Genomic DNA, 26,576 nt, shown 5'->3' with positions numbered 1-26,576 from the left:
TCTCACTAGCTGACGCTCGTAATCTATCATGGCCCCATTGGGCCCCAACCAGTCCATCCCAATGATTACTTTCAATCCTCTCAAAGTAATCAGAACCAAATCAATAGGAAACCTCTAGCTATACATATTCAGAACATTCCTACGAATTACCCTTTCAGTGCTCACGGTGCGGTCATCCGTAATCTCTACCTCAAGCGTTGAATCCAAAGTCCCCGGGGCATCTCGAAACTTCTTGTTGAGCGTAAGAGATACAAATGATCGGGTAGCCCCCGAATCGAAAAGAACGTGAGCCATCAATCTATTGACCAAAAAGGTCCCTATACAAGATCATAGCATCATGAGCATAACAATAAAAAAGCAAAAATAGATCACATACCAGTCACGATATCTGGTACTGCTCGGGCCTCCTTTGTGGTTAGCTGAAATACGCGGCTCTTCACCGTAGGAGCCTCCGCCTTGACCGGGCGGCCATAAGTAATCCTCATTGAGGCGAGTGCAGGCGCCGCCACTGCTCCTCCCATCAACCTTGAACAATCGGCCTTTTATGTTCGTTCTGGTTTCAGTGAAAACAAATTAAGCCCTTCTTGGCGCAATCCATGATCATGTGGCTCGGGTGCCCACAAGCATAACATGTCGAGCCTGCCACCCGATAGGCTCCACTATACAGTTTACCTCACTTGGCACATCGGCCCCGTCCCTGCTGTCCCTTACTGGGAGGATCGGAGGTCTTAGGCTTCTTAGCCTGACCCACTACTGCCTGAACCTGCTCCGACATCCACTTCGTCCGGAGCTCCAACTCAATTTCCCGTTCTTGGGCCTTCTCCACATGTCATTCAGGGTCTTGCACCCTGAAAAGCTCACAAACTCATGGATACCATCCCTCAACATGGAATGATACCTCATCTTCTTCATCTCCTCATCCGCAGCGTACCACGGAACTAAAAGCGCCCTCTCTCTGAACTTGGCGGTGATCTCCTCCACAGTCTCTAACGTCTGCTGAAGATCCTGAAACTCCCTCACCAATTGTTGCTCCTCAATGGCTAGTGCAAAATTCAGATCAAACCTTCGCACAAACTCCTCCCAAGACATCTCAGCCACACCCGTGGATCCTACCTCGCGGGTAACCTCCTCCCACCAATCTCGCGTCCGATCCCTCAAAATACAAGACGCGAACCCCATATTTACCGCATTAGGGAAAAAATCGTGCGTTGGGCATTCTCTATGTCTGCTACCCAACGTCGACAAGTGATGGGATCCCTAGCCCCAAAGAACTCAACTGCACCGCTCGCCTTGAACTTCCGAAATGAGGGAGTTTGAGTCCCAAGCTAACCCACATCAATCTCGGCTCGAAAGGACATGAGCCGCTCATCCATAATCTCCATGATCCCATCCTTGACGGTACCGAAGGTCACCAGGGTAGCGTCAAGGATGCCACGAGTAACCCCAACCACAATGAGATTGCATAGCCTCTCATCAATGGGCTCTGCAACAGAGCCTGAACCTAATCCTGATCCTGATCCTAAACCTGATCCTCACGTGATCATCACCATCCTCAACTGAAAAAGATACCACATAATATAATTTGATAAGGAAGTTTAAAGGGGTTCCTCCTCACCGGAATCCTTAGAGCTTCCAGTTCTGACATTGTTTCGGGTATAGGTCCTGTGCTTTCAGTAGTATGGGCCCAATACTACCTTCCACACCTACCTGTACCTTCCCCAAGGCCATACATGAAAACTCTAATTCACCCAAAAATAATAACATGACCCACAGAATACAACATAAACTCAAATCCTCGACTATTCTAGGATTTCTCAATCCTTATCGAACCAGAAACTTAAGTTAATCATAGCATGTTTCCCTATGCATGCAAGTTATACACAAATAGAATCACATAGACTGTCAAATAAAGCTTCTACCGTAAACCACAACCAAACAAGGAACATGAATAAGGCATAATCCATTATTCTAGGGCTATGCAATCCTAGACATATATGACCTTGAAAGCATACACTTCACAAATAATCAATTCAATATCAATTTTCAAATATAACTATAGCATGGATAATACATTGGGAACACTTACTTGAGCCCGACCGATTACGCACATTGCACTCTCCCCTTTTTACTTACGAAAATCATTTTCATGAAAACTTTAACTTTTGGTTTCTTTTGAAAAAGGCTTTACCATTTCCTCGGTTTGAGTTCTGACAAACCCGAGAGTGTGCCTGAATCCCTCAAACCAAGGCTATGATACCAACTTGTAACAACCCAAAAATTCAGGTAAAATTTTCATTTAATAATTAGGAATATTATTTGTATTTTTTCCCAAATTTCCACTACATAAAAACAAGGTTCAAAAGATCAGAGTATCCAAAAAACTAGTGCAGAAATATTGGAAAGTGCACAATGTGCCATTAAGCCGGGCCCTTGCCCTAAGAACCAGAAGTACCTAAAACACCCAACAAAACTGTAAGCACACGCTTAGTGAGTTTCACAAAATAAACAAAACACATAATCACATAATGTCATGCACATATACACATAAATATGCCATGGATTCCCTCCATGGTCTTCAACCGGGAAGCCATTGGCTACCCTTATGGTCTTATATCCAAGTGTCATGGGTTCCCCTATGGTCTTCACGTAAATCAATACATACCAAATAAAAAACCATTACATATTCAATTATAAAAAATCTCATATCAAGTAATGGACTGGCATTGGTGCCTTCGACCCATTGGTATAGTGAGAAGACTCACCTCAGTCTGTTCAACACAAAAGCTGCTCGACTACTAGTCCAAAATCTCACACTGAACAATATACAAATAACCCTAGTTAGCATTATGGCATAACCTAGACATGGGCCCAAAACTTTTAGTCCATTCATAATGACCCAAAGGCCTTTCCTTTACTAATTAGCATTAAAATCCAACTCTATATCGGCCCACAAGGCCCAACATGCCAACCATGGCCCAAATGATAAATTTAGGCCCAAGACACCAGCGATTCCAAGCCCAAACACTTAGGGCCCAAAGGTTCGAAATCCACCGAAGGCCCAAAACTTCCTGAGAGCGTACACCCAGCGTACCTCTTCTGTACACTTAGCGTACTGAGCTAAGGGGTTGTACGTACAACATACAACATAGTACGCCTAACATACAAGCTGTTAATGCACAAAATCCATTAAGTGCTTAATGCATGCAGACTCTTCACTCAAATTCTAAATCTTGGTCGATATAATGGTCCTAAGGCATAAAGTCGGCAAATTTATGCCTTTGCATATGCTATATAAGATCCTAACTACTCAATCTACTTTACTAAGACCTTTCCAAAGGTCTTAACTCATGCATGGAGCCAAAGGAGACATCAAGTTTGCATTTTTATACTATAAACAAGTCCAAGAGTCTCAGATCTAACCTTCCTAACCTCTGGAGTTACCTAAACTCCCAATAGATGATTTAAGGACTCAAAAGTGAACTCTATCAAACCCTAACTCAACATGCATGGAGGATAGACAAGATGCAAACTTTTTACCCTCAAAAGCTCTCCAAGATGCTATAGATGCAGGATCCAAAGGCTCATTCTCTGATCAATACTAGAACACCACTTGCTTCTTCTTGAACACCCTTTAAAAAGGTCACCAAGCACACCTTCAAGCTCAAATCTCACAAGTTCTTGCAAAAATAGGGTTTAAGGACGAAATGGGGCTATAGAGGCCAATTAGGGTTTGGTCCAAATAATATAAGGTTCTTTAAGTAAGGTGCAATTCAAGAAATTAGGGGTTTAGACAGTCACCACATACGCCCCACGTACATGCTCGTACGCCCAGTATACGAGCCTTGGCCACCAATGTACGCCCAACGTACGAAAGGACCTTTTTTTTTTTTTTTGCCAAAAATGAAATACTTGAGGGTAAACAATGGAATACCTGGATTGGAGTGTTACATGTTGGTTATAGTTTGATATGTTGATCTTTTTTATTTTGGTAATTTTTGGAAAGTATAATGCTATTATGATATGGTGGTAATATATTTCGTTTTCATTGTAGTTGGAAACGCTGCAAGCAATACTAAAGGACCTGACATGTTCTGCTGCTCTGGAAGACTGGTTTCACTCATTGCCGTCACGAAATGATAACAAAGGAAACGATGGGAGTGATGAGGACGAGTAACTATTTGTTTAGGATTTTATGAAATGTTTAGTAGTTAATATTTTGGATATATTGCACTTTGTTTGGATGAATATTTGAACCGGTTGTGTATGGACTAATATTTTGGATTAAAATTTCTACAAAATTTAGTTTTATAGAAGTTTATGCATGTTATATTATTTTTTATAATTTTAATGTTAAATAAAAAAATGAAAATATGTTAGCGGCGACACTCAAGTATTAGGGGCAACAAGGATTAGCGGCGATAACAAGTATTAGCGGTGACAGATTAAACATTTGCGACGAGGCAACAACGACGACCCTTTTACGGCGACAGGTCGTCGCTAGTAGCTTTAGTGGCGACAACCACATTCTTTAACGGCGACCCGTGTCGCCATTAATACCCTAAATAAAGTTCCAAAATATTATATCCTACATAAAGAGCAAATATAATATTTTTCATATTTAATATCTAAATATTATATTGTCATGAATACCCTAAATAAATTTCCAAAATATTATATTTTTCCAAATCCATTTTTTAAACATTTTTATAATCAATTTAAATCATTTTTTTTATCAATAACTATTTATACCCTCTTAAAAATATAACATTTAAACATCATCTATATTCTTCAGGATTTTTCACAATATAATATTTACCTAAATATCATTTAATAATCGTATTTACCTAAAGATACATTTACATTTAATAGATCTTTCACTATCGTTCTTTATAACACATAGTTAGTATGTAACGTGTGAAAAGATTTGTTCATGTGGCACATTTTTTCTTCACTAAAAAAACGTGGTCCGCAAAATGAAATCACGAAATTGGAAGTTTTCATTACCATGTAGGCTAGAAAGGGACTAAAAATGTTAAAGATGATGTTTGTAGGATGAAGAACGTGGCCCACAAAATGGGTAAATACGTGTTCAATTTGACACTTCACAGTTAAGAGAAATTAAAAACATATAAAAAAATATATGTAAACATAGGGACCCAATTGTCTTTTTTTTTTTATTTTTTTTTATTTTTATTTTTATTTTTATTATCGACAAGCAAAATTATATTAGAAACCCGGTGGGAAGCTGGACAACAAACAACGAGTACAAGAATAGCGCTAAACTTCTATAACTACATCAAAGAAAAACAAATTACACAGAGAAAATCATGTAAACAACTAAAAATGGAAGAAACCTACACCTACCATGCAAGAAACAATGAACTCTACATACTCACCAAAACATGCAACTGAAGCTAAATGTTACGTCCTTAACTCCGAAAAAAGTAGGAACTTCTCATAATTTGAAACAACAGTAGCACGCCCCTAGCCCTTAGTATCCTCCGCTCGGAAACACTCGTTAGGAAGTTCCTTTTTCCAAAAAATAATAATAATAATAACTTGAATGAAACTTTAATATGAAATGCATATTAAAGTCAAAGGTGGATGAGTAGTAACATAGAATTGAACTCATCCTAATCTGCTAATGGAAAAGAAACAAATTTTCAATTTTTTTTTGGGAACGACAACATATAATAAAAATGACTCTGGCAAGGGGATAGATGAAAATTACAAAGAAAGTGTATATAGCTAGATAGGATTATAAAGGCATCAATCCCAAGGCATTTTGCATTTCTCTATTACAAATCTAAAAGAAAAAAAACATATCATCAAAAATAATATCTTTTCTCGGTTTCTTCGTTTCAAAAATAATTTTGATCCCATAATTCCAAAGAACCCATAAAAAATATATATTCACTGCATCGAAAATCTTCTTTTTCTAACGGTTAAGTAAAAGAATCCGCCCTAGTAATAAGAGCATCAAATGACTGAACCGAAGGTAACAATACTTGCCACCACATAGCATCACGAGACCAAATCAGAGCAATAAAAGGGCAATCAACAAAAAAATGATTGTTATCACATGAGAATGTTAGGGTTCAACATACTCTTTGTTTTAAATCATATTCTCATTTTACTAGTTTTTAGCAAGGTTCTAAATAACCTAAGGCATGAATTGACAACAATGTCAAACTTCAAACTTTTTCAAGCCTTGGCGAGCCACGTTGTTTGTAAGGCGTTACTTAAAGGGGCAATTTTGTATATAGTTAATATTTTTATATGTATTTTCAATTATTATTCATTTTTATACACATATATGAGTTAAGGCGATATTTTGGTAAAATTTGGCGATATGTATAAACCTTGAAGCCATGGCGTGAGGAGTCATAGCGAACTTTTAGAACCTTGGTTTTTAGTGATTAGTTGATGATCAATATGATAGTTTTCTTTGCTACATCCTTTATCTATCATGAATTTAGAGTTATCATTGTTATAGAGGTTGCGTCCCCTTTTCTAAGACATGTAATTTTCTTATCTAATACCAAGTTTTAACCAATCCACCCTCTGATTACACATCGTTTTCCAGTAGCAGATTAATTGCGCCATTTATTACCGCACCATCGTTACTATATAAACACCCCAAGGCTCCAACACACTCATCGATCTCTTCATCCCTCTCCTCCTCCACAAATGGCGACCACATTTCTTCCATTGATCCTCTTGCTTTCCTCACTGTCTCTACTCACAATCGCTTCTTCTTCCTCATCCCAACAAACCCCTGAATCAGTCGTGGAAGAAGTCAGCCGGAGCATCAATGGCTCCCGGAGAAACTTGGGTTACCTCTCCTGCGGCACCGGCAACCCAATTGACGACTGCTGGAGGTGTGACCCGAACTGGGCCACCAATCGTCAAAGGCTAGCTGACTGCGCAATTGGATTTGGAAAGGACGCCATCGGCGGGAAAAACGGACGGATATACGTCGTCACCGATCCCCGGAATGATAATCCGGTGAACCCGGTTCCGGGAACACTCAGATATGGCGTGATTCAAGATGAACCGTTGTGGATCATCTTTCAACGTGGAATGGTGATCCAATTACGTCAAGATCTTGTGATGAACTCATTCAAAACCATTGACGGAAGGGGTGTCAATGTTCATATCGGTAATGGTCCATGCATCACCATACGTGGTGCTACTAACATCATCATCCATGGTATCCATATACATGACTGTGAGCAGGCTGGAAATGGTTACATCAGATACTCTCCTCATCAATCCGGATGGACTCAGTCCGATGGTGATGGGATTACCGTTAAGTCAAGCAAACATATATGGATAGATCACTGTTCATTGTCTAATTGTGATGATGGACTCATTGATGTCACCCATGGATCTACAGCCATTACAATCTCTAACAATTACATGACTCATCATGATAAAGTCATGTTGCTGGGACACAGTGATAGTTTTACACAGGATAAACAGATGCAAGTTACCATTGCTTTCAATCATTTTGGTGAAGGTCTTGTTCAGAGAATGCCTAGGTACAACCACAGAGTACATCACAGTAAAAGCACGTGCATGATATATGCATGCATGATTTTATGTAAAGTTTTTGAATTTTTGAATAATGTCAAATATTCTTGTTGCAGATGTAGACATGGGTATTTCCATGTAGTGAATAATGACTACACCCACTGGGAAATGTATGCAATCGGAGGCAGTGCTTCCCCTACCATCTACAGCCAAGGCAATAGATTTGCTGCACCCGATACCATATATAGAAAACAGGTATGGATACCGGATACACTGATACTGATTAATAATAACATTAATACCGATAATAATACTGATAGATATTGATGATGGTTTAATGCAAATGCAGGTGACGAAGCATGAGAATGCAAAGGAAAGCGAATGGAAGAATTGGAATTGGAGATCGGAAGGGGATTTGATGCTGAATGGAGCATATTTCTTGGAGTCGGGAAAAGGTGCGGCTTCATCATATGCAAGAGCTTCAAGCTTAAGTGGCAGACCATCTTCACTTGTGGGGGCGATGACTAGGACTGCCGGAGCACTTGCTTGCCGGAAAAGCTCTCAATGCTGATAACGGATGGGTTGTAGCATTATATATAGAATGCGATTTGACTTTCTTTCATGTTCTACGTTAAGTTTTTCTTATTTTGACTTAAAAGTCAACCTTTTTGCTTGGTTTGCATATGATCAAGATTTTTTTTTTCTTATAGATTGACAAATTAAGTGCAAAAGAGTTGTGCAAATGAATGTCTATCGTTTAATTCTTTAGTTTCTTCCGATATTTTGTATTGTTTTCTTTCTTTTGTTAAAAATATGTAAGCTATGATAAGATTTAAATTCATGATTTATAAACTAAAATTATATACCATTTACAGAAATTTGGTCAAATAACATTAATGACTTATCTTAGATTTTTAAAATCATAAATAAACATTATTAAGTCTGAAAACTTGATAAACCCCACTCCATTACCCTTCCAAATAGATAACTATAAGGTCCAACCTTATAATTTGATGAGTCAAACAACTTTCATGTTGGTATACTATCAACAACATTTTAGTCATTATCCGATGTAACATCTTCCAGAATGATTTAGCTTTATATTTGTTTTCAAGGGCTAAAGATGGAGTTTTTGGGAAAAACATTGTCCCATGACGTGGAGAAAGGATGCCCACGTCATGGAAATAAATAAAGAACATGCGTATTTAATGGACCACCACGGCGTGGCCAAGGATTACTACGACATGGCAGCTGTTCTGGCCAAATCTCATGATTCTTTTAGGGTTTTCTCTATATTTAAACCCCTCTAAGTCATTTCCACAGTTCATTGCCAGCTTCCAACACCCTTATACCTCATAGAAACCTTATCCCTCATTCCCTTGGTGATTTGTGGACTTTTGGAGCATTGATAGCTTGGACAATAGGAGAAGAAGAAGACGAAGGTGCTCTATTGTTGGATCTTGCAAGGAAACAACACCATCAACATATCTTATTGCTTCTAGACCTTTGTAAGTGTCAAAGGCTCAAACTTTATGGATTGAAGTGGTTAGATCTAGGATATTGTCCCATGTTCTTCATGTTTAAGCAAGTTTGAAAGGATGGAACACATAAAGTTGGCAACTTTTTGACTCTCCTGAGTCCCATAAGCAACATATGTTGTAGATCTATACATTGGTTGGGGATCTTGTCATTTGCATGAGTTTTTGTCATTTTAGCTCATTTTGACCTAAAATGGATTCTAGAAATGTATTGGACATGCATGTCTATAAAGCTTTCATCTTTATCATAGATCTAGTATTAGAAACCCTTTCTGGAGTAGTTGGGTTAAGGACTTTTAAGATTGGGGGCTTAATGGTTAAGACATTGTGGTATGTTGCTTTATTTGTACCTAGGGTTGGAGATATTGATCCCTTTGGATGTCTAAATGGATAAAGTTGGAAACTTTATCCATTTAAACCATATAATGGACCAGATTTGAGCATTGGAGCTCTTGGAATCAAAGAAAGTGGCTTAATTGATTAAGTTGCTGGAAACCCAACGCCAATGACATGGACATAGGTCGTCACTGCGTGGCGACTGGGAAATGATCGTCTGTTCAATCGTATTAGGGCCACGACATGGCCAAGGAAGGCCATGGTGTGGCAGTTGACTGAAGTCAACATTAACCGTTGACTTTTGTCTTGGGTTGACTTTTGCTCAAGGTAGTTGGTTTTAGTGTGTAGACTAAGGTTGGAACTCGTATGATTTGATAAGAGTATTGTAGCAACGGTTACGAGGCTTTGAACTGTAGTTTATCTGATTCATGAGTCGCGGGAGTCTCTTCACTGTACCCGTGGGTCGAAGGCGCCAATGTCGACCCACTAGAATGTGTTATGCAGGATGTTAGCTGCCTTTGTGACTCTTGCATTGTATATTAGGTTGGGACCATTAGCATTCATGTAGGGCTGTGCCCATTTACATGAGTGGGTTGGGCCTATTATATGTCAGGTTAAGCCCCTTTGTATGTTAGGTTGTGCCCATTGATTAGGAATAGTTAGGCCCATTATTATGGGTTGGGTCCAATGTGCGGGCTAGGCCCGATGTCATATATGGTATGTTGTATTTTGGGGAACTCACTAAGTTTTTTGCTAACAGTTTAATGTTTATTAGTTTCAGGTACTTCCGGTATGAAAAGGGAAGGGCCCGGTGTGAATGCACATCATCCCCTAGAGTTTTTTCGCATTAGCTATTTATGACTTTTACTCTGATGTTTGAATGATTTAATCACATTGATTGGTTTTGGAACAAGTCATTTTTATGGTTTAAGTTCTTTTAAAATGAAAATTTTAATATGAATTTTTTGGACGTTACATCCAAGCTTCGCATTGCAATATGAAGTTCACTTTTGTTGCAAGGATCTAGATCTGTTATCTTAGTGATAGGATCTTATTTTGTATAGTCTTTACCTTCTTGTATTCAAATCCCTAATATGTAGGAAGTTCATTATAGAATAGTCAAACCTAGTATATTAGCTACGTATACTAGGGTTCTATGTAAATTACATCGCTTGATGCGTTCTCTTTGTGAGAATTTATTAATCAAAATTAGTTTTTGATTACTTATTGTTCTTTATTGCTTGATATTTTGTTATTATGATCCTACAACTGGTATCAAAGCAGGTTCCTCTGTTTTATCAAGTATGACATCCTCAATTTCACGGCCAGAAAATATCGATTTGTTTATGCTTTTTTTTTTAAATCGGAGTAATCTTTTACAGAAAACAGTTGCGGAATTTGTTCCCAAAACAAAATATGATAAGAATTTATCAAAGCAATTCTTTAAAGAAATGTATTTTCATTATATAACAAAATCTCGGGAAGTCATGTTCAATACATACCAAAAGCATAAACCGAACAAAATAGACCTTACAACAGTTATTCATAACTACCTGCCTATAATCCAAAATCTCTCTTTATGTCAGCCAACTTATGCTCTCGTGTCATAACCTGTAATACAAAGAAAATTGAGTGGATAAGGCTTGGGAGCCTGGTGAGCATATAAGGTTTTCATCCCACAATGTTATATATATATATATATATATATATATATATATATATATATATATATATATATATATATATATATTAGAACTCACAAACTTAGATAATTTCACAATATAAAAGCAACTATTATCCCACCCCATCGATCCTCACAACGACACAATCTAAACTCTTGTATCTAAAACCTTCCTCTTTACCTGATCCTTACTCACGGATCTAAAACTAATCTCTTCACCCGGATCTAAAACTAAACTCTTCACCTGATCTATGCTCCCGGATCTAAATTTAATCCCTTCACTTGATCCATACTCTCGGATCTAAAACTAATCTCTTCACCTGATCCATACTCCCGGATCTATAACTAATCTCCTGATTTGATCCATACTCTCGAATCAATAACTGTGTCCAATCCATACTCCCGGACTAGGGACAATTAACTTAGTCTTAATCCAAACTCCTGGACTAATAACAAGTTTATCTCTTTACCTGATCCATACTCCCGGATCTAAAACTAACCTCTTGATCTCATTATCCAACTCATCTTTTATCACCCACCAACTATCTCATCTACCCATGTTCTATCCAACATATTTGTAGATATAAAATACATATACAATTTAACTCATTTAAAACTATATAAAACACCCATTCCGCACTCATCTTAAATAAACAACAAAATATAAACACATAACACATATTTCATAGCAAATACTTCATATTTATGTATTAGAAGAGAGTGATTACACACTCACCCAAAACATATAATTAATACATTCAAACAATACTTGTATTAAAATCGTGTTTATGAAAGGGACTATACACTCACTTGATAAGACGATGATCTGATAGCACCTCGTCTCTTAAAATAATATTCTTCGTTGAAACTGGGATGTTTTCTCCAAAACCGGGTTTCACGTGGGCAGAGTTTCGGCTCGAAAACTATATTTCTCGGGATCTTCGGGGCTTCGAGACTTGCTTCGGGTGTCAGGACTGATACTGGGGCTTCGGGGGGTAAAACTTGCCAAATAGAAGAAAGAAAAAGAGGGAGAGAAGAAATACTAGGCAACAAACCCGGAGGTCTCGCATCATATTTATAGGGCTGAACTTCAGGGTTACGCTGGGCGTAACCTGCTGTCGACATGTACGCGGGGCGTACCCTTCGGATCAGATCGGACGAGTCACCAATTCGGATATTATCCGAATATATAATAAAATTTATATATTTTAATTATTTAAAAACTTTAGAAATTCATATCTTCCTCATATGAGCTCCGTTTTCGATGTTCTTTATATCCACGCGTAGGTGAAACTATGCTCTACAACTTTCATTTAGACTTCATCGGCTAATTTTGACTTTATTTTTATTATATTATTTTTAGTAGGGTGGAACAGGAAAACTCTGTTATAAATTCATAATTTCTTCATCTGACGTCCGTTTCCGTCTGTCTTTTTACCGTAGCACTACTATTAACGATATATTCGATTCCCGTTTAGATTGTTTCGGATAAAAATCACTCGATCTAAAATTCGAGTTTCGGGCTGCATACTGCTAAGCTGAAACATAGAAAAATCATAACTTCTTCATACGAAGTTAGATTTGGACGTTCTTTTTATGCACGCTCTCGGTTTAACGAACTCTACAACATTCATATAGATCGCTAAGGCTAAAAAGCATTTTATCATAAATTCACTTTTTACGTCACACAGCATCGTGTCGGTTCTGTCGTGAAACTTTGATAGATCATAACTTCTTCGTTATAACTCGGATTTCAGCATTCTTAATATATCCGGAATCGTTGTCACGACCACTACAACTTAGTTAAGATTATTCATTCTAAATAATCTTCTACCAAAAAGTCATTTTTGACGCTTATCGTCTCTAAATTGACTAGCCCTGATCTACGGGCGTTACAATTATCTCTCCCTTAGGATGATTACGTTCCAGAATCATCAACGAAATAGGGATTGCATAATGATTCCATACGTTATCTTTTCATCGTAGGTAATAACCATAACTTCCATGTTTCCTCGAAAGAGTATCTAACTCTAGGGCTTCTTAACTGCAGACGATGCTCAATCTTGCATCTGCCTTTCGTACTATGTTGGAATTTCAATCATAACCTTCAAGTTACAAAATAAGTCCTTATTGTGGAATCCTTCTTCTTCTTAGGATAAATACTTTCCTTTCTCTATTGTAATAGACCGATTGGTCGTGCTTTAATGACCTCTCATCGCATGATGCAGCGCTAAGACTTAGGTCTCTTAGAGTTAAATTTTAGAATGGAATATACCTTCCTTCATATTCTAATGTGATATAATCGCATTTTAGAATGTAGCATTTCTAGCTACTAACTTCTTTAACAACGAGCGTGATACCAATGATCACATTGACTTCAATCTTCTGACTTAAGTCAAATGCTACCTCGAACTTGGTTCCCTGAAACATGTAACATACCCATCGTAGTCGGACTCAATTTGATATGACCACTAGGGTCGAATAACAACCATCTTACTAGTCATTACTGAAACAAGGGTAATGACACACTTGAACAAAACGGAATCAATTACTAGCTTCTTGGTAACCTTGTGACTTTCCCCGCTCTAAGTGCGAGTCATGTGCTTCCAGTAGTATATGCATTTACTACCTTTCACACCTACTCATACTCATCCCAAGTATTGTCCCGCAGTGGACCAATTCACCATTACAAGAAAATCATACAATCATTCAACACACCAGATAACAAAACTAGGGTTTATATTATTTCCTTGAAACTATTACACAAAAGTTACTATTCACACTGCTACTTCATAACTTGATATTTGGATATAAAATCCTCATCCTTGATTCCTCGCGTTGTCATCTGCTTCATTAAGGACCATTTGAAATGCTCTTGCCTTTGGCTTTGGCAGCAAATTTGGCTTTGTAAACAGACTTGAGTTCTTCTTCTTCATTGGAACCTGCCGTACCAGAAAGATCTTATTATGGCGTCATCTGTTGGGTAGCTCATTTGGCCTCTCTTCCCTTCTTGGGCAGTTTTGCTTGAATTGTCCTTCTTCACCACACTTAAAGCAGGCTTCTCTTTTGTTTGTGAATTCGTTGGAATAATGACCAGTCTTCCCGCATTTGAAGCAGGTCATTTCTTTAGAGCATCTCCTAATGTGCTTCCTCTTGCACTTATCACACCATTGTGCTTCTTCTTCAAACTTCTTCGAACTAGACTTCGAAATTTTTCTCTTCTCATCGGACCTTGAGGATCCTTCAAACTTTTTTTTCTCGCCAACTTCAACCTTGTTGGCGATTCTTCCCTTAATCATATCTTCAGCAGACTTGGCAGCCCAGATAGTTGCCTCCAGAGTAAGTGCCTGACGCACTGGCACCGCATACTCCCATGGGAGTCCCTTTACATACCGGTCAACTTTAGTCAGCTCGTCTGGGACGATGCATAAAGCAAACTCCATCTTGTATGTGAAGGCATTACTGTATTCATCAACTGACATGCTGCCTTTTGTCAATGTCAGAAACTTGTTCTCCAACTCTAGCAGATTTTTGGCCGAGCAGAACTTTCGCTTGAATTGCACCAAGAACTCTGCCCAAGTCAATTGTAGTGGCTCATTAGGGCTTAGGGTCTTCCCCAGAGTGTTCCACCAACGAACAGTGCCACCTCTGAACTGACGTACTGTGAACGTGGTCTGAAAATTGCCTCTACAATCACACGTCATGAAGGCTAGCTCCAATTCTGAGATCCAATCCATCACTCCGATCGGATCCTCTTTTCCGTTGAAGGTCGATGGTTTGCAAGTCAAAAAGTCTTTGTACTCGCATCCAAGTCCATCGATTCCTCCCTCTTGTTTGTTTTGTCTGACCAACGGTGGGTTGGCTTGACCAACAATCCCACTGAAGTTACCTCCTTCTAAATGCCCTTCATTCAACTCGGGCTGTTCAATCGGCATTGAAAGTTCTTCACGATTCTGCTGAAGCAGTCGTCTAGCTTCATCCATTTGACGACCCAACATCGTCCGAATCATCAATTGTACACCATCCATTGTTATTTGCTCAGGTGCTGCCGCTACAACAGGTACTTGCTCAATCACAGGTGGTTGATTCCTGTCTTCGTTCACGTTTCCAAATCCACTTCTGGTTCTTACCATTTTTTATCTTTACACCGAATATGGTGAATTCAGATCCTTGATCATGATAGATAATTAAATCATCCTTATCACCCCGAAACATTTACATGCTAGTTCCAATACCATAGTCATACGCTTAGAATCCTAAACACATAAGGTATCTAGATCCGATCGGCAACAGACCATAGATCTGAACAAACAATTTCATATACGGTAAACATATAACATTTAGCACATAAAAGCATTTTGGGCATCTTTCCTAAAATATACTAGTGCTCGTGTCTAAATTATGGTACACACTCATCTCACGATCATCACTTAGCATTCTAAGTTTAAGTCTAGAAATCCTACAAATTCCTAGTTCGATTAAACCAATGCTTTGATACCAACTATGACATCCCCAATTTCATGGCAAAAAAAGACCGATTTGTTTATGCTTCGTTTTTTATTTAAATTAGAGTAATCTTTTACAGAAAACAGTTGCGGAATTTGTTCCTAAAACAAAATATGATAAGAATTTATCAAAGCATTTCTTTAAAGAAATGTATTTTCATTATATAACAAAATCTCGGGATGTCATGTTCAATAGAGACCAAAAGCATAAACAAAATAAAATAGACCTTACAACAGTTATTCATAACTAGCGGCCTATAATCCGAAATTTCTCGTTATGTCAGCCAACTTATGCTCTCGTGCCATAACCTGTAATACAAAGAAAATTGAGTGGGTTAGGCTTGGGAGCCTGGTGAGCATATAGGGTTTTCATCCCACAATGTTATATATATATATATATATATATATATATATATATATTAGAACTCACAAACTTATATAATTTCACAATATAAAAGCAACTCTTATGCCACCCCATCGATCCTCACAACGACACGATCTAAACTCTCGTATCTAAAACCTTCCTCTTTACCTGATCCCTACTCACGGATCTAAAACTAATCTCTTCACCTGATCCATACTCCCGGATCTAAAACTAATCTCTTCACCTGATCCATACTCCTGGATCGAAAACTAATCCCTTCACCTGTTCTATACTCCCAGATCTAAAACTAATCCATTCACCTGATCCATACTCCCGGATCTAAAACTAATCTCTTCACCTGATCCATACTCCCGGATCTAAAACTAATCTTCTGATCTGATCCATACTCCCAGATCAATAACTGTGCCCAATCCATGCTCCCGGACTAGGGACAATTAACTTAGTCTTAATCCATACTCCCGCACTAATAACAAGTTTATCTCTTTACCTGATCCATACTGTCGGATCTAAAACTAACCTCTTGATCTCATTATCCAACTCATCTTTTATCACCCACCAACTATCTCATCTACCCATGTTCTACCCAGCATATTTGTAGATATAAAATACATATACAGTTTAACTCATTTAACACTATATAAAACATCCATTCCGCACTCATCTTAAATAAACAACAATATATAAACACAGAGCACATATTTCATAGCAAATACTTCATATTTATGTATTATAAGAGAGTGACTACACACTCACCCAAAACATATACTTAATACATTCAAACAATACTTGTATTAAAATCATGTTTATGAAAGGGACTATACACTCACTTGATAAGACGATGATCTGACAACACCTCGTCTCTTTAAATAATATTCTTCGCTGAAACCGGGATGTTTTCTCCAAAACCGGGCTTCACGCGGGTAAAGTTTCGGCTCGAAAACTATATTTCTCAGGATCTTCGGGGCTTCGGGACTTGCTTCAGGTGTCGGGATTGATATCAGGGCTTCAGGGGGTGAAATTTGCAAAATAGAAGAAAGAAAAGGGGGTAGAGAAGAAATATTGGGCAACAAACCCAGAGGTCTCGCATCAAATTTATAGGGCTAAACTTCGGGGTTACGCGGAGCATAACCTGCCATCGACATGTACGCAGGTCGTACACCTAGGTACGCTGGGCGTACCATTCTGATCAGATCGGACGGGTCACCAATTCGGATATTATCCGAATATATAATAAAATTTATATATTTTAATTATTTAAAAACTTTAGAAATTCATATCTTTCTCATACGAGCTCCGTTTTCGACGTTCTTTATATCCACGCGTAGGTGAGACTATGCTCTACAACTTTCGTTTAGACTCCGTCGGCTAATTTTGAATTTATTTTTATTATATTATTTTTAGTAGGCTTGAACAGGAAAACTCCGTTATAAATTCATAACTTCTTCATCCGACATCCGCTTCTGTCTGTCTTTTTACCGTTGCACTACTATTAACGATATATTCGATTCCTGTTTAGATTGTTTCGGCTAAAAATCACTCGATCTAAAATTCGAGTTTCGGACTGCATACTGGTAAGCTGAAACTTAGAAAAATCATAACTTCCTCATACGTAGTTAGATTTGGATGTTCTTTTTATGCACGCACTCGGTTTAACGAACTCTACAACATTCGTATAGATCTCTAAGGCTAAAAAGCATTTTATCGTAAATTCACTTTTTACGTCAGACAACGTCGTGTCGGTTATGTCGCGAAACTTTTACAGGTCATAAGTTCGTCGTTATAACTCGGATTTCGGCATTCTTTATATATCTGGAATCCTTGTCACGACCACTACAACTTAGTTAAGATTATTCATTCTAAATAATCTTCTACCAAAAAGTCGTTTTTGATGCTTATCGTCTCTAAATTGAGTAGCCCTAATCTACGAGCGTTACATCAAGCAATGTCGTTTTCCTCTGGATCCTTTAAACTTATTATTGGTTATACATCAGTTAAAAAAATTCCTCTGTTGATGAAAATAATTTCACCATGTGGAAAAGAAAGGCCATGGTTGTTTTTGAAACCATGGACTATAAAATAATGGATATCATCATGAATATTCCGCATATTCCAACCTTCCAAGAATCAAAAGATGGCGTTCCTAGATAGTAGAAGAGAACTCTTACACATGCTTACTCTGAAGAGGACAAGAATTTGATCAATCTAGATGTTTGTGCACGTGCTACAATTATAAATTCTCTTCCACATGATATATTATCACACCCCCAGCCGACGGTAGAAACGTCGAGCGGTGAGATGGCATCATGGATCACATTCATTGAGTACAGAGAACAAAACACAATAATATTACATAAAGTGCAAATTTCATTACTCGATAAATATGACATCTAATATCAAGTTTTAAAATACTGTAATTTTAAAAACATAATTAGGCCTTAACAGTAGGCCAAATAATAACAATAATAACTACTCCAAGTAAACTTTCGTTCCATGATTGTTCCAAAAAGATTGTACCCGCCTAACTCTTAAGTTCCTAAGAATACATGTGATTTGAAAGAACATCAACATAAGTCGGTGAGTGTAACACCTGTTTCCAATAATGGATCAGTGGATGGTATAAATGATTCAAAGTCATAGTTTTTTTAGGAAAATCATATGTCACGACGTGACATGAAGGGTGTCACGACATGGTATACCAAAAGAAGAACGCATATTCCAGATGGCCAACACGACGTGACATGAAGGGTGTCACGATTGGTGAATGTTGCAGCCCAAGCTTATGGTTTTTAGGGTTTTCTCCATATTTAAGCACATTAACTTCAAGTTAGGGAATCCTTTTCAGCCTCCAACATCTCCATTTCAAAATCCCTATCCCCTTTTGAGTGTTCTTGGTGTCTAGGGCCATTTGAAGTCTTATTTCTGATATTTTGATGTGATGCTTGAAGACCAATTTTCTTGCAAAGTGTTTTGGTGAAGATCTCAAGTGTAGATCTAGCAAAGATACTTCCTTTCTGGAACATTGTAAGTAAAAATCTTCCATCTTGACCTTTAGTTTGCTAGATCTTGTAGTTTGATAATATTTGTCCCTTTTGGTCCTTGTAAGCGTGTGCTTTGGATTTGAGTGAACTTTGTCACACCCCCAAACCAGAACGGCGGAAACGTTCGGGGGCGGAGGACGTCATATTCAGTATCATAACAGTTCATAGAAAGGAAAGTACACACCACCATACATATATAAAGGTTTTAAAAATGTTTACATCATTGTATTCGTTACATGTTCACAAGATAAATACATAAACATCTTTCAAAAGAAGTAATTAATGTCAGCACGTTAATCCCCAAAAGTTGATTTCGAAGTCTGCTTAGCGGTTCCCTGAGAATACAAGTTATTTCAAAGAAAAAGTGTCAACAATTAAGTTGGTGAGTTCATGAGTAGTGTTTTGAGAAAATGTACGCCATTCGAAAGTTCGTGTATGTTTTCCAGAAAACACAGTATTTCAAATGTAAAGAGTTATGATTCGTTGTGTTTTCCAAGAAAAACCCTTATTTTCTTATAAAAGTATGAAATGCATATGAATGTTCGTGTTATAAGTTGTAACTAATTGTACCGAGAAAATCCCTTATTTTCCTATTAGTTGTTTGGTTTGTATACAGGAAAAACCCTTATTTTCCTAACATAACTGGCAGTCTCTAAGACCGAAAATCACAAGCAACCGACGTGCTTGAAAGGTGTGGCATAGTTTTATATAATAAAGCTATACGAAGATCGCACTTGTTAGATGAAGAATAGTTTTAATAGCTACTCGTTCATAAAAGCATAATACTATAATAATTGTATATCCGGTGAGTTTTATAACCATACTAAACATAATATGCCTGTAGCGACGTTCTTCAGGCGTCGTAGCGTTATGACAAACTGTCACCCCAAAGGACGGACTGTAGCTAACAGTCAGGGCGCGGGATCATGACTTCCCGTATAGATCTATACACATTTGACACGTTCTCCGAACGGGAGACTCTGGTTATAGACAGGACTTGTAGCGATACCTTCTAGCAAAAAGGCAGTGTTTGAAGATGTACTTGTCTCACGGATTCTCAACTAAGTCTGTATTAAAGTAATAGTTTTGTATGCAAAGATCATCCTTTCTCACAAAGTTTTGACAATGCATAAATCATAAGTTTTTAAAATGTATTAAAACGGTTTAACAACAAAGGATACTTTGGAATTTCTAAATACTTTGTATAAATCTAGTGCATGCAAAGTATGACAAGAGTTTTCACATACTAGTAATAAATCACAAGTGATTCATTTGATAAAAACGAGTAAAGTGAAATTTTTGATGTAGAAGACAAGTTTGTAAACAAAACATATATATGTATATGGTTATATATATGTATAATTTTAAAAGATGATTTGGTATGTTTCGTAATTGTTGTTCATATTCTTACGTTTTTATTAGAAACTTTGCATGAAATAATCCTTAAGTTTGATACTAAAGACCTTTTTGTACTTATCACTTTTGTAAAAATAGTAATTAAACATATTTAAATGATTGTGTTTTAACTTCCTTAATGTATAAACATTGCTCAAAAATGTTAGAAGGTGTTAATAAATCTATAAACCACTTTTGATAGTTTTACCCTTTACTGTCCCTGTTTTTAGAAAACTCATAGAAAAATCATCGTAAGTCAAAAACTGAATCCGTCACCTCTGAGAGTTTTTAAAATGAGTCTACTTTGTTCCTAATTTTTATTATGATTTTTAGTGGTCTCAAACTAGTGTGAAAATGAACATCTTCACAGACTGGTCCGAAATCACTTCTGAAATGACAGACAGTTTTATAAAAATCGCCATAAATTGTAGAAAAATCGTATGAACACGTGCGAGTAGTCCTTAGAAAGGTATAAACTTGAGCTATTTGCATATTGTACAGTTTTGAAAGATATTAAGTTTAAGATGGTCAAAACAGTCCGTGAACAGGACTCAACTTTTCTGTAGAAAGCTGTCATTTAAATTTAAGTTATGTTTAATGTTCTAACTTGTATTCCCCTCCCCCCCCCCCCCCTTAAAACTTGAAGAAAACATGAAAATGTAGGGGTATAAACTCTCCTTATGTGAATACTTGAAGAATGGAAGGTTGAAGATGAACTTTTGGTTGTTGGTTGTATGCTCCAAAACAGCCACTCTTTTGGCTATGTTGCTGTCACGAAAATTTCACAGCAAAAGAGCAAGAAAAAGGGTAGTTTACTCACTGTTTTGAATCAATAATTTTGAGTATCATAACAAGTAACTTCCAGGGGTATTTTTTGGTAAAAATATCAAGCAAAAGGAAGGTGTATATGGGTGAAATGGTGGCTGAAACACAAAAGGGACAGCAACCCTTTAGTTCATGGTTTTGATGGCTTTGGAAGGAAGTTTTTGTGCTTGAAAATGAGATGAAGGTTGAGAGTAATTCCCTGGAGTATTGGCTGGTCAAATGAGGGTAAAATGAAGATGAAATTTCGTGATTATGAAGGAGGAAAGAGTGGAAGAGGATAAGGGGACAAAACCTAGACTAGCTTGTGATGGGATGTGAGTTTAAGTGATGTGATCTTGTCTAGCCACTTGCTTGGGTGGTTGCTTAGAGATAGGGTTAGTTAACTAACTAACTACTAGTTATTTAGTTAGTTAGGAGTTCTAGTTAAGGAGAGGGAAGGTCTTAATCTCGAAAATTAGAAGAGGGATTAAGAAGCATTCTTAGTAAAATGTCTTAAGTGATTAAGCACTTATTAGTTAAGTTGACACTTATCTCCACCAATTCTCTTATCTTAATTGATTTAGACACCATAACACTTACATGAAATCACTTTAAGTCATGACTCATAACTAGTCATTCACTAGATAATAATACATATATACAAATACATACATGTATACTTAGTATAAAATAACAATGTAGTTTTTGTGTATTTGAACTTTAATGTTTATGTTTTATTCTTTTTATTCAAAAACACTTAAATACATTCTAATTATACCTTATAATAATTCATTTTATATTTTAATTTATTTAAATATAAAATTTATTGACCAATGTATAATTTCGTGACATTTAACCGGTTAACCATATCGTTAAACACGTTTTGTCACTTTGGTTCGTATATTTGTCAAATTTAGATCCTCCACAACTATTAAGCACACGTTTTACATAGAACCCAACTTAATTATCAACTAGATACATGTTGATACAAAAATTAAGTTTGTTGCGTTCAAATGATGTTATATGCTAATTTCACAAACCGGTGATGGTTCGTAGCCATACATCATAACGAAATTTATCAATAGCTACTTGTTTTATATTTCACAATAACTTATTTAAATAAAAGCGGTTAAATTCCTTCAACCATTCTTGATGAAATACTCATATTGCTTAATAATCAAAACATAGCATCGTATGATCGTTCCTATTTTTACCAATTGTTACATTCTCCCCCCTTTAAAAGAACTTCGCCCCGAAATTCAACTTGTAGACGAGATATCACTAAACAATTGGGTGTGTTTCTTTTTTTTTTTTTGATCCTCGCATTCCTTAGTGAATTTCGGTCCTCGCTTGGCGTTCCAACGAGCCTTCACTATGGGCATGCGGCTTTGTTATTAATGTAATAGTTGTTGTTGTATAAGGATTCGATGAATGGTTCTTCCGCTTTGTCTGTCAGTTTGAGGGTGATATTAAGGACTTCTTTAACGAATATCGAAAACACGAGGCAAATCACCTGTCCCTTATCCAAAATGATAGATAGTGGTATACTCTGCAGTCTCACAATCTTCTTGTGATATGCTCCTGTCAGCTTTTCTATTTTTCTTTGTAGCCTTAGTAGGTAGAAAGTGTGTGGGTTTGGTTGATTCATCTACGATCGCTCAAGTGGTAGCATGTCCATCCACTGTCCTGTGTAACTTGTCATGGAGTTCATGGTATGACTCATAACTGATTCATCTATCATCTCTTTGTGTTTATAAGTCATATATAATTAAGATTGAAAAGATAGTCGAATCGGTGATTCTATTCTAAGCCCACATCCAAACAAGGAAAAGGATTTAAAGCGAAATCACCAACCCTAAGTCCGTAGAATCTTAATTATATAGGCCTCCAATATATACACTTAGTAATCATAGATTCACTAGTATGGGTCCATAGTCTCTACTTGAGTGGGGTGATTAACTTGGGTGAGGTGGCATTTACAACAACCCTTTTCCACAACTACTGCACTTAGGTTGATTTTTGAACTCGGGTTGTCGTACGGATGGTATTCCCAGGAGATCTTCTCGGAATATATCGAGAAGGTTAATTACGGGCTTTTTCAACATCCATGATGTCTTTCTCTTCTTGTTTCTTATCCACAACACAGGCTAGGACGGCGTGGTACCTCCTGTGTAGGTACTTCTGAGTCTTGTTGTAAAATGTGAGTCGGGGGATTGTGTCCAGTTTGTCGCCATAGACAACGAGGGTTCTATTACTCGATGGGTTTAGGCAAATGGACTTTTCTTAATATATGATATCGGTATGGTGAGGAAACTAACTCCAACACCTCTTGAGCTTATTTTATCACCTCATAATCTTATTGGACTAGAAAAGTTTTCATCTTGATCTCGTTCTTGAAGCTAAGCATATTTTGGGAAGGTGTTATGCTATTAGGGACTTAGGGTTGTAGATCTAGCATTGGGATGCAATCCTAATGGATAAAGTTGGAAACTTTATTCATTAAGTCAATAAAAAGAACTAGATCTAAAGTTATGGGACTTATGCTGAAAGAATTAAGCACTTAATGGGGATTTTGGCATTCTGCTAGAAGCTATGACGTGGTCTGGGGTTTGCCACAATGTGGCGATGTTCAAAATCATGATTGTTTTGTCCTTCCTCTATCACAACATGATACATGGTGCGTCATGACCTGACGTTGACTATGACTAAGTTGACTGTTGACTTTGTGAACCTTTGACCATTGACTTTTGGCGAGTTTGACTTAGGGTCAAACTTGGAAGATTTGGGTTGCTGATTGAGGATTTATCTTGTAACAACCCAAAAGTTCAGATAAAAAATTTCATTTAGTAATTAGAAATCTCAACCATATTTGTTTCACTAAAATTCCATTACATAAACATATTGTTCAAAAGATCAGAGTATCGAATCAATAAGTGCGGAAATACTGGAGAGTGCACGCTGCGCCATCAAGCCGGGCCCTTGCCCTTAGAACCAGAAGTACCTGAAACACCCAGCAAAACTGTAAGTACATGCTTAGTGAGTTTCCCAAAATACACAAAACACATAACCACATAATGTCATGCACACATACATATAAATTTTGCCATGGACTCCATGCATGGTCTTCAACTGGGATGCCATGGGCTACCCCCACGGTCTTACATCCAAGGGTCATGGGCTCCCCCTCATGGTCTTACCAAGTGCCAGGGGCTACCACCTGATATTCACATAAATCAATATATACCAAAGAACAAAAACCATTGCATGTTCAACTATTCGGATATCATATCAGGTAATGGGTTTGTATTGGTGCCTTTGACCCAGTGGTATAGTGAGAATACTCACCTCAGTCTGCTGAAGACAAACATTGCTCAACTACCAACCCAAAATCTCACACTGAACAAATATACAAATACCCTAATTAGGATTATAACTCAACCTAATCAAAAAGCCCAAAATTCTAAGTCCAAGTCCTTCCATAATGGCCCAAAGGTCATTCCTTCACTAATGGTCCTAGCATCAAAATCCAATTCTATATTGGGCCACAAGGCCCAATAGGCCCAAACATACAAACATTGACCCAAAGAAAATTTAGGCCCAAACACCAGCAAGTCCAAGCCCAAAACCATTAAGGCCCAAAGCTTCCTCAGAGCATACGCCCAACATACCTCTTCTGTACGCTTAGCGTACTGGGCTAAGGGGTTGTACGTGCAACATACAACTTAGTACATCCAATGTACAACCGCTAATGCACAAAAGTCCATTAAGTGCTTAATGCATGCATGCTCTTCACTCAAATTCCATATATTTGTTGATTTAATGGTCCTAAGGCATAAAGTTGGCAACTTTATGCATTTGCATGCTATATAAGCTCCCAACAACTCAATCTACCTCATTAAGACCCTTCCAAAGGTCTTAACTCATGCAAGGAGCCATAGAATACATCAGGTTTGCATTTTTATACTATAAAAAGTCCAAGAGTCTCATATTTAACCTTTCTAACCTCTGGAGTTGCCCAAACTCCCAAGAGATGATTTATGGACTCAAAGTGGACTCTAGACAACCCTATCTCAACAAGAAAGGGGGATAAACAAGATGCAAGCTTTTTACATTCAAAAGCTCTCCAAGATGCTCTAGATGCAGGATCCAAAGGCTCCTTCCTAGATTAAGACTTGAATACCACCTTCTTCTTGTACACCCTCTAGAAAGGCCACCAAACACACCTTTAAGCTTAAATCTCACTCTTTCTTGAAAATACAGGGTTTAAGGACGAAATGACTCCATGGAGGCTAATTAGGGTTTGGTCCAAATGCTATAAGGTTGTTTAAATAGAGTGCAAGACATGAAGTTAGGGTTTTTCGTCTCTGGCCTCGTACACCCTGCAGACGAGCCTTAGCTCCACGATGCATGCTTAAGTGTATGCCAAGCATACACATATGTAAGCCCAACGTGTGAAAGGTCCTCATTTTCCAAAAGAATTACTTCAAGGGCTAAAATGGAATACCTGGATTGGAGTGTTACAACTCTCCCCTACTTGAACTAGTCTTCGTCCTCAAAGTCCGATGTCGCAAATAGATACGGGTAATGTTCTCGCTTCTCGTCCTCCGGCACCCAAGTCCATTCAAAGCCCTTCTGGTGCTGCCATTGTACCTTCACTAGCTTCACCACCTTGCTATGAATAGCTTTGGTTTTTCTATCCAAGACTGCAATGGGCTTCTCCACATGTTATGGATCTAACTGAGCTCATCAGGAAGATCCAGTCGATAAGCAACCCTACCAACCCGGGCAGAAATCCTAAATGGACCAATGAATCGGGGGCCCAACTTGCCCCTCTTCCAAAACCGGATAACACCCTTCCAAGGTGAGACCTTCAACAAAACAAAATCTCCCACCTGAAACTCAAGATCCAAACGATATCAGTTTGCATAACTTTTCTGGCAGCTGTTTGCGACTCCTAGCCTATTGTGCACCCGCTGAATCAACTCGGTGGTCTTAAACACCACTTCAGTGCTTCCCATGACTCAATGGCCAACCTCCCCCCAACAAACTGGAGTCCTACACATCCGACCATACAACATCTCAAACGGGGTCAGTCAATACTAGCATGATAACTATTGTTTTATGAGAACTATGCTAATGGAGGGTAAGTATCCCAACTCCCTTCGAAGTCTAAAACACATGCCCGAAGCATATCCAAAAGCATTTAAATCGTCCGCTCGCTCTGCCCATCAGTCTGGGGGTGGTAAGTTGTGCTGAAAAGCAGTTAAGTACCCAAATCCTCATGAAACTTCCTCCAAAACTTGGAGGTGAATCGAACATCACGATCCGAGACCACAGATACCTGCACTCCATACCTAA

At 37.8% G+C, this 26,576-nt stretch overlaps 1 protein-coding gene across 1 annotated transcript; it reads left to right on the top strand.

Annotated features, from left to right (window-relative positions):
* The first annotated feature begins 6,685 nt into the window (after positions 1–6,685).
* LOC111889416 (pectate lyase) lies at positions 6,686–8,233 on the top strand. The gene is made up of 3 exons (XM_023885567.3): positions 6,686–7,544; positions 7,653–7,791; positions 7,886–8,233. The coding sequence occupies exons 1-3, from the start codon at positions 6,691–6,693 to the stop codon at positions 8,105–8,107; spliced, it is 1,215 nt and encodes a 404-aa protein (XP_023741335.1). The 5' UTR covers positions 6,686–6,690; the 3' UTR covers positions 8,108–8,233.
* Positions 8,234–26,576: the final 18,343 nt, after the last annotated feature.

The sequence above is a fragment of the Lactuca sativa genome, chromosome 2 (genome assembly GCF_002870075.4).
Source record: "Lactuca sativa cultivar Salinas chromosome 2, Lsat_Salinas_v11, whole genome shotgun sequence".
Lineage (NCBI taxonomy): Eukaryota > Viridiplantae > Streptophyta > Magnoliopsida > Asterales > Asteraceae > Lactuca > Lactuca sativa.
This window is presented reverse-complemented; position numbering and strand designations above follow the sequence as displayed.

Excerpts from the sequence above, each read along its gene's own strand:
- LOC111889416 (XM_023885567.3), top strand. The coding sequence starts at position 6,691 with ATGGCGACCACATTTCTTCCATTGATCCTCTTGCTTTCCTCACTGTCT. Across the intron at positions 7,545-7,652 it reads CTTGTTCAGAGAATGCCTAG|ATGTAGACATGGGTATTTCC; the intron begins GTACAACCACAG and ends TTCTTGTTGCAG. Across the intron at positions 7,792-7,885 it reads ATACCATATATAGAAAACAG|GTGACGAAGCATGAGAATGC; the intron begins GTATGGATACCG and ends ATGCAAATGCAG.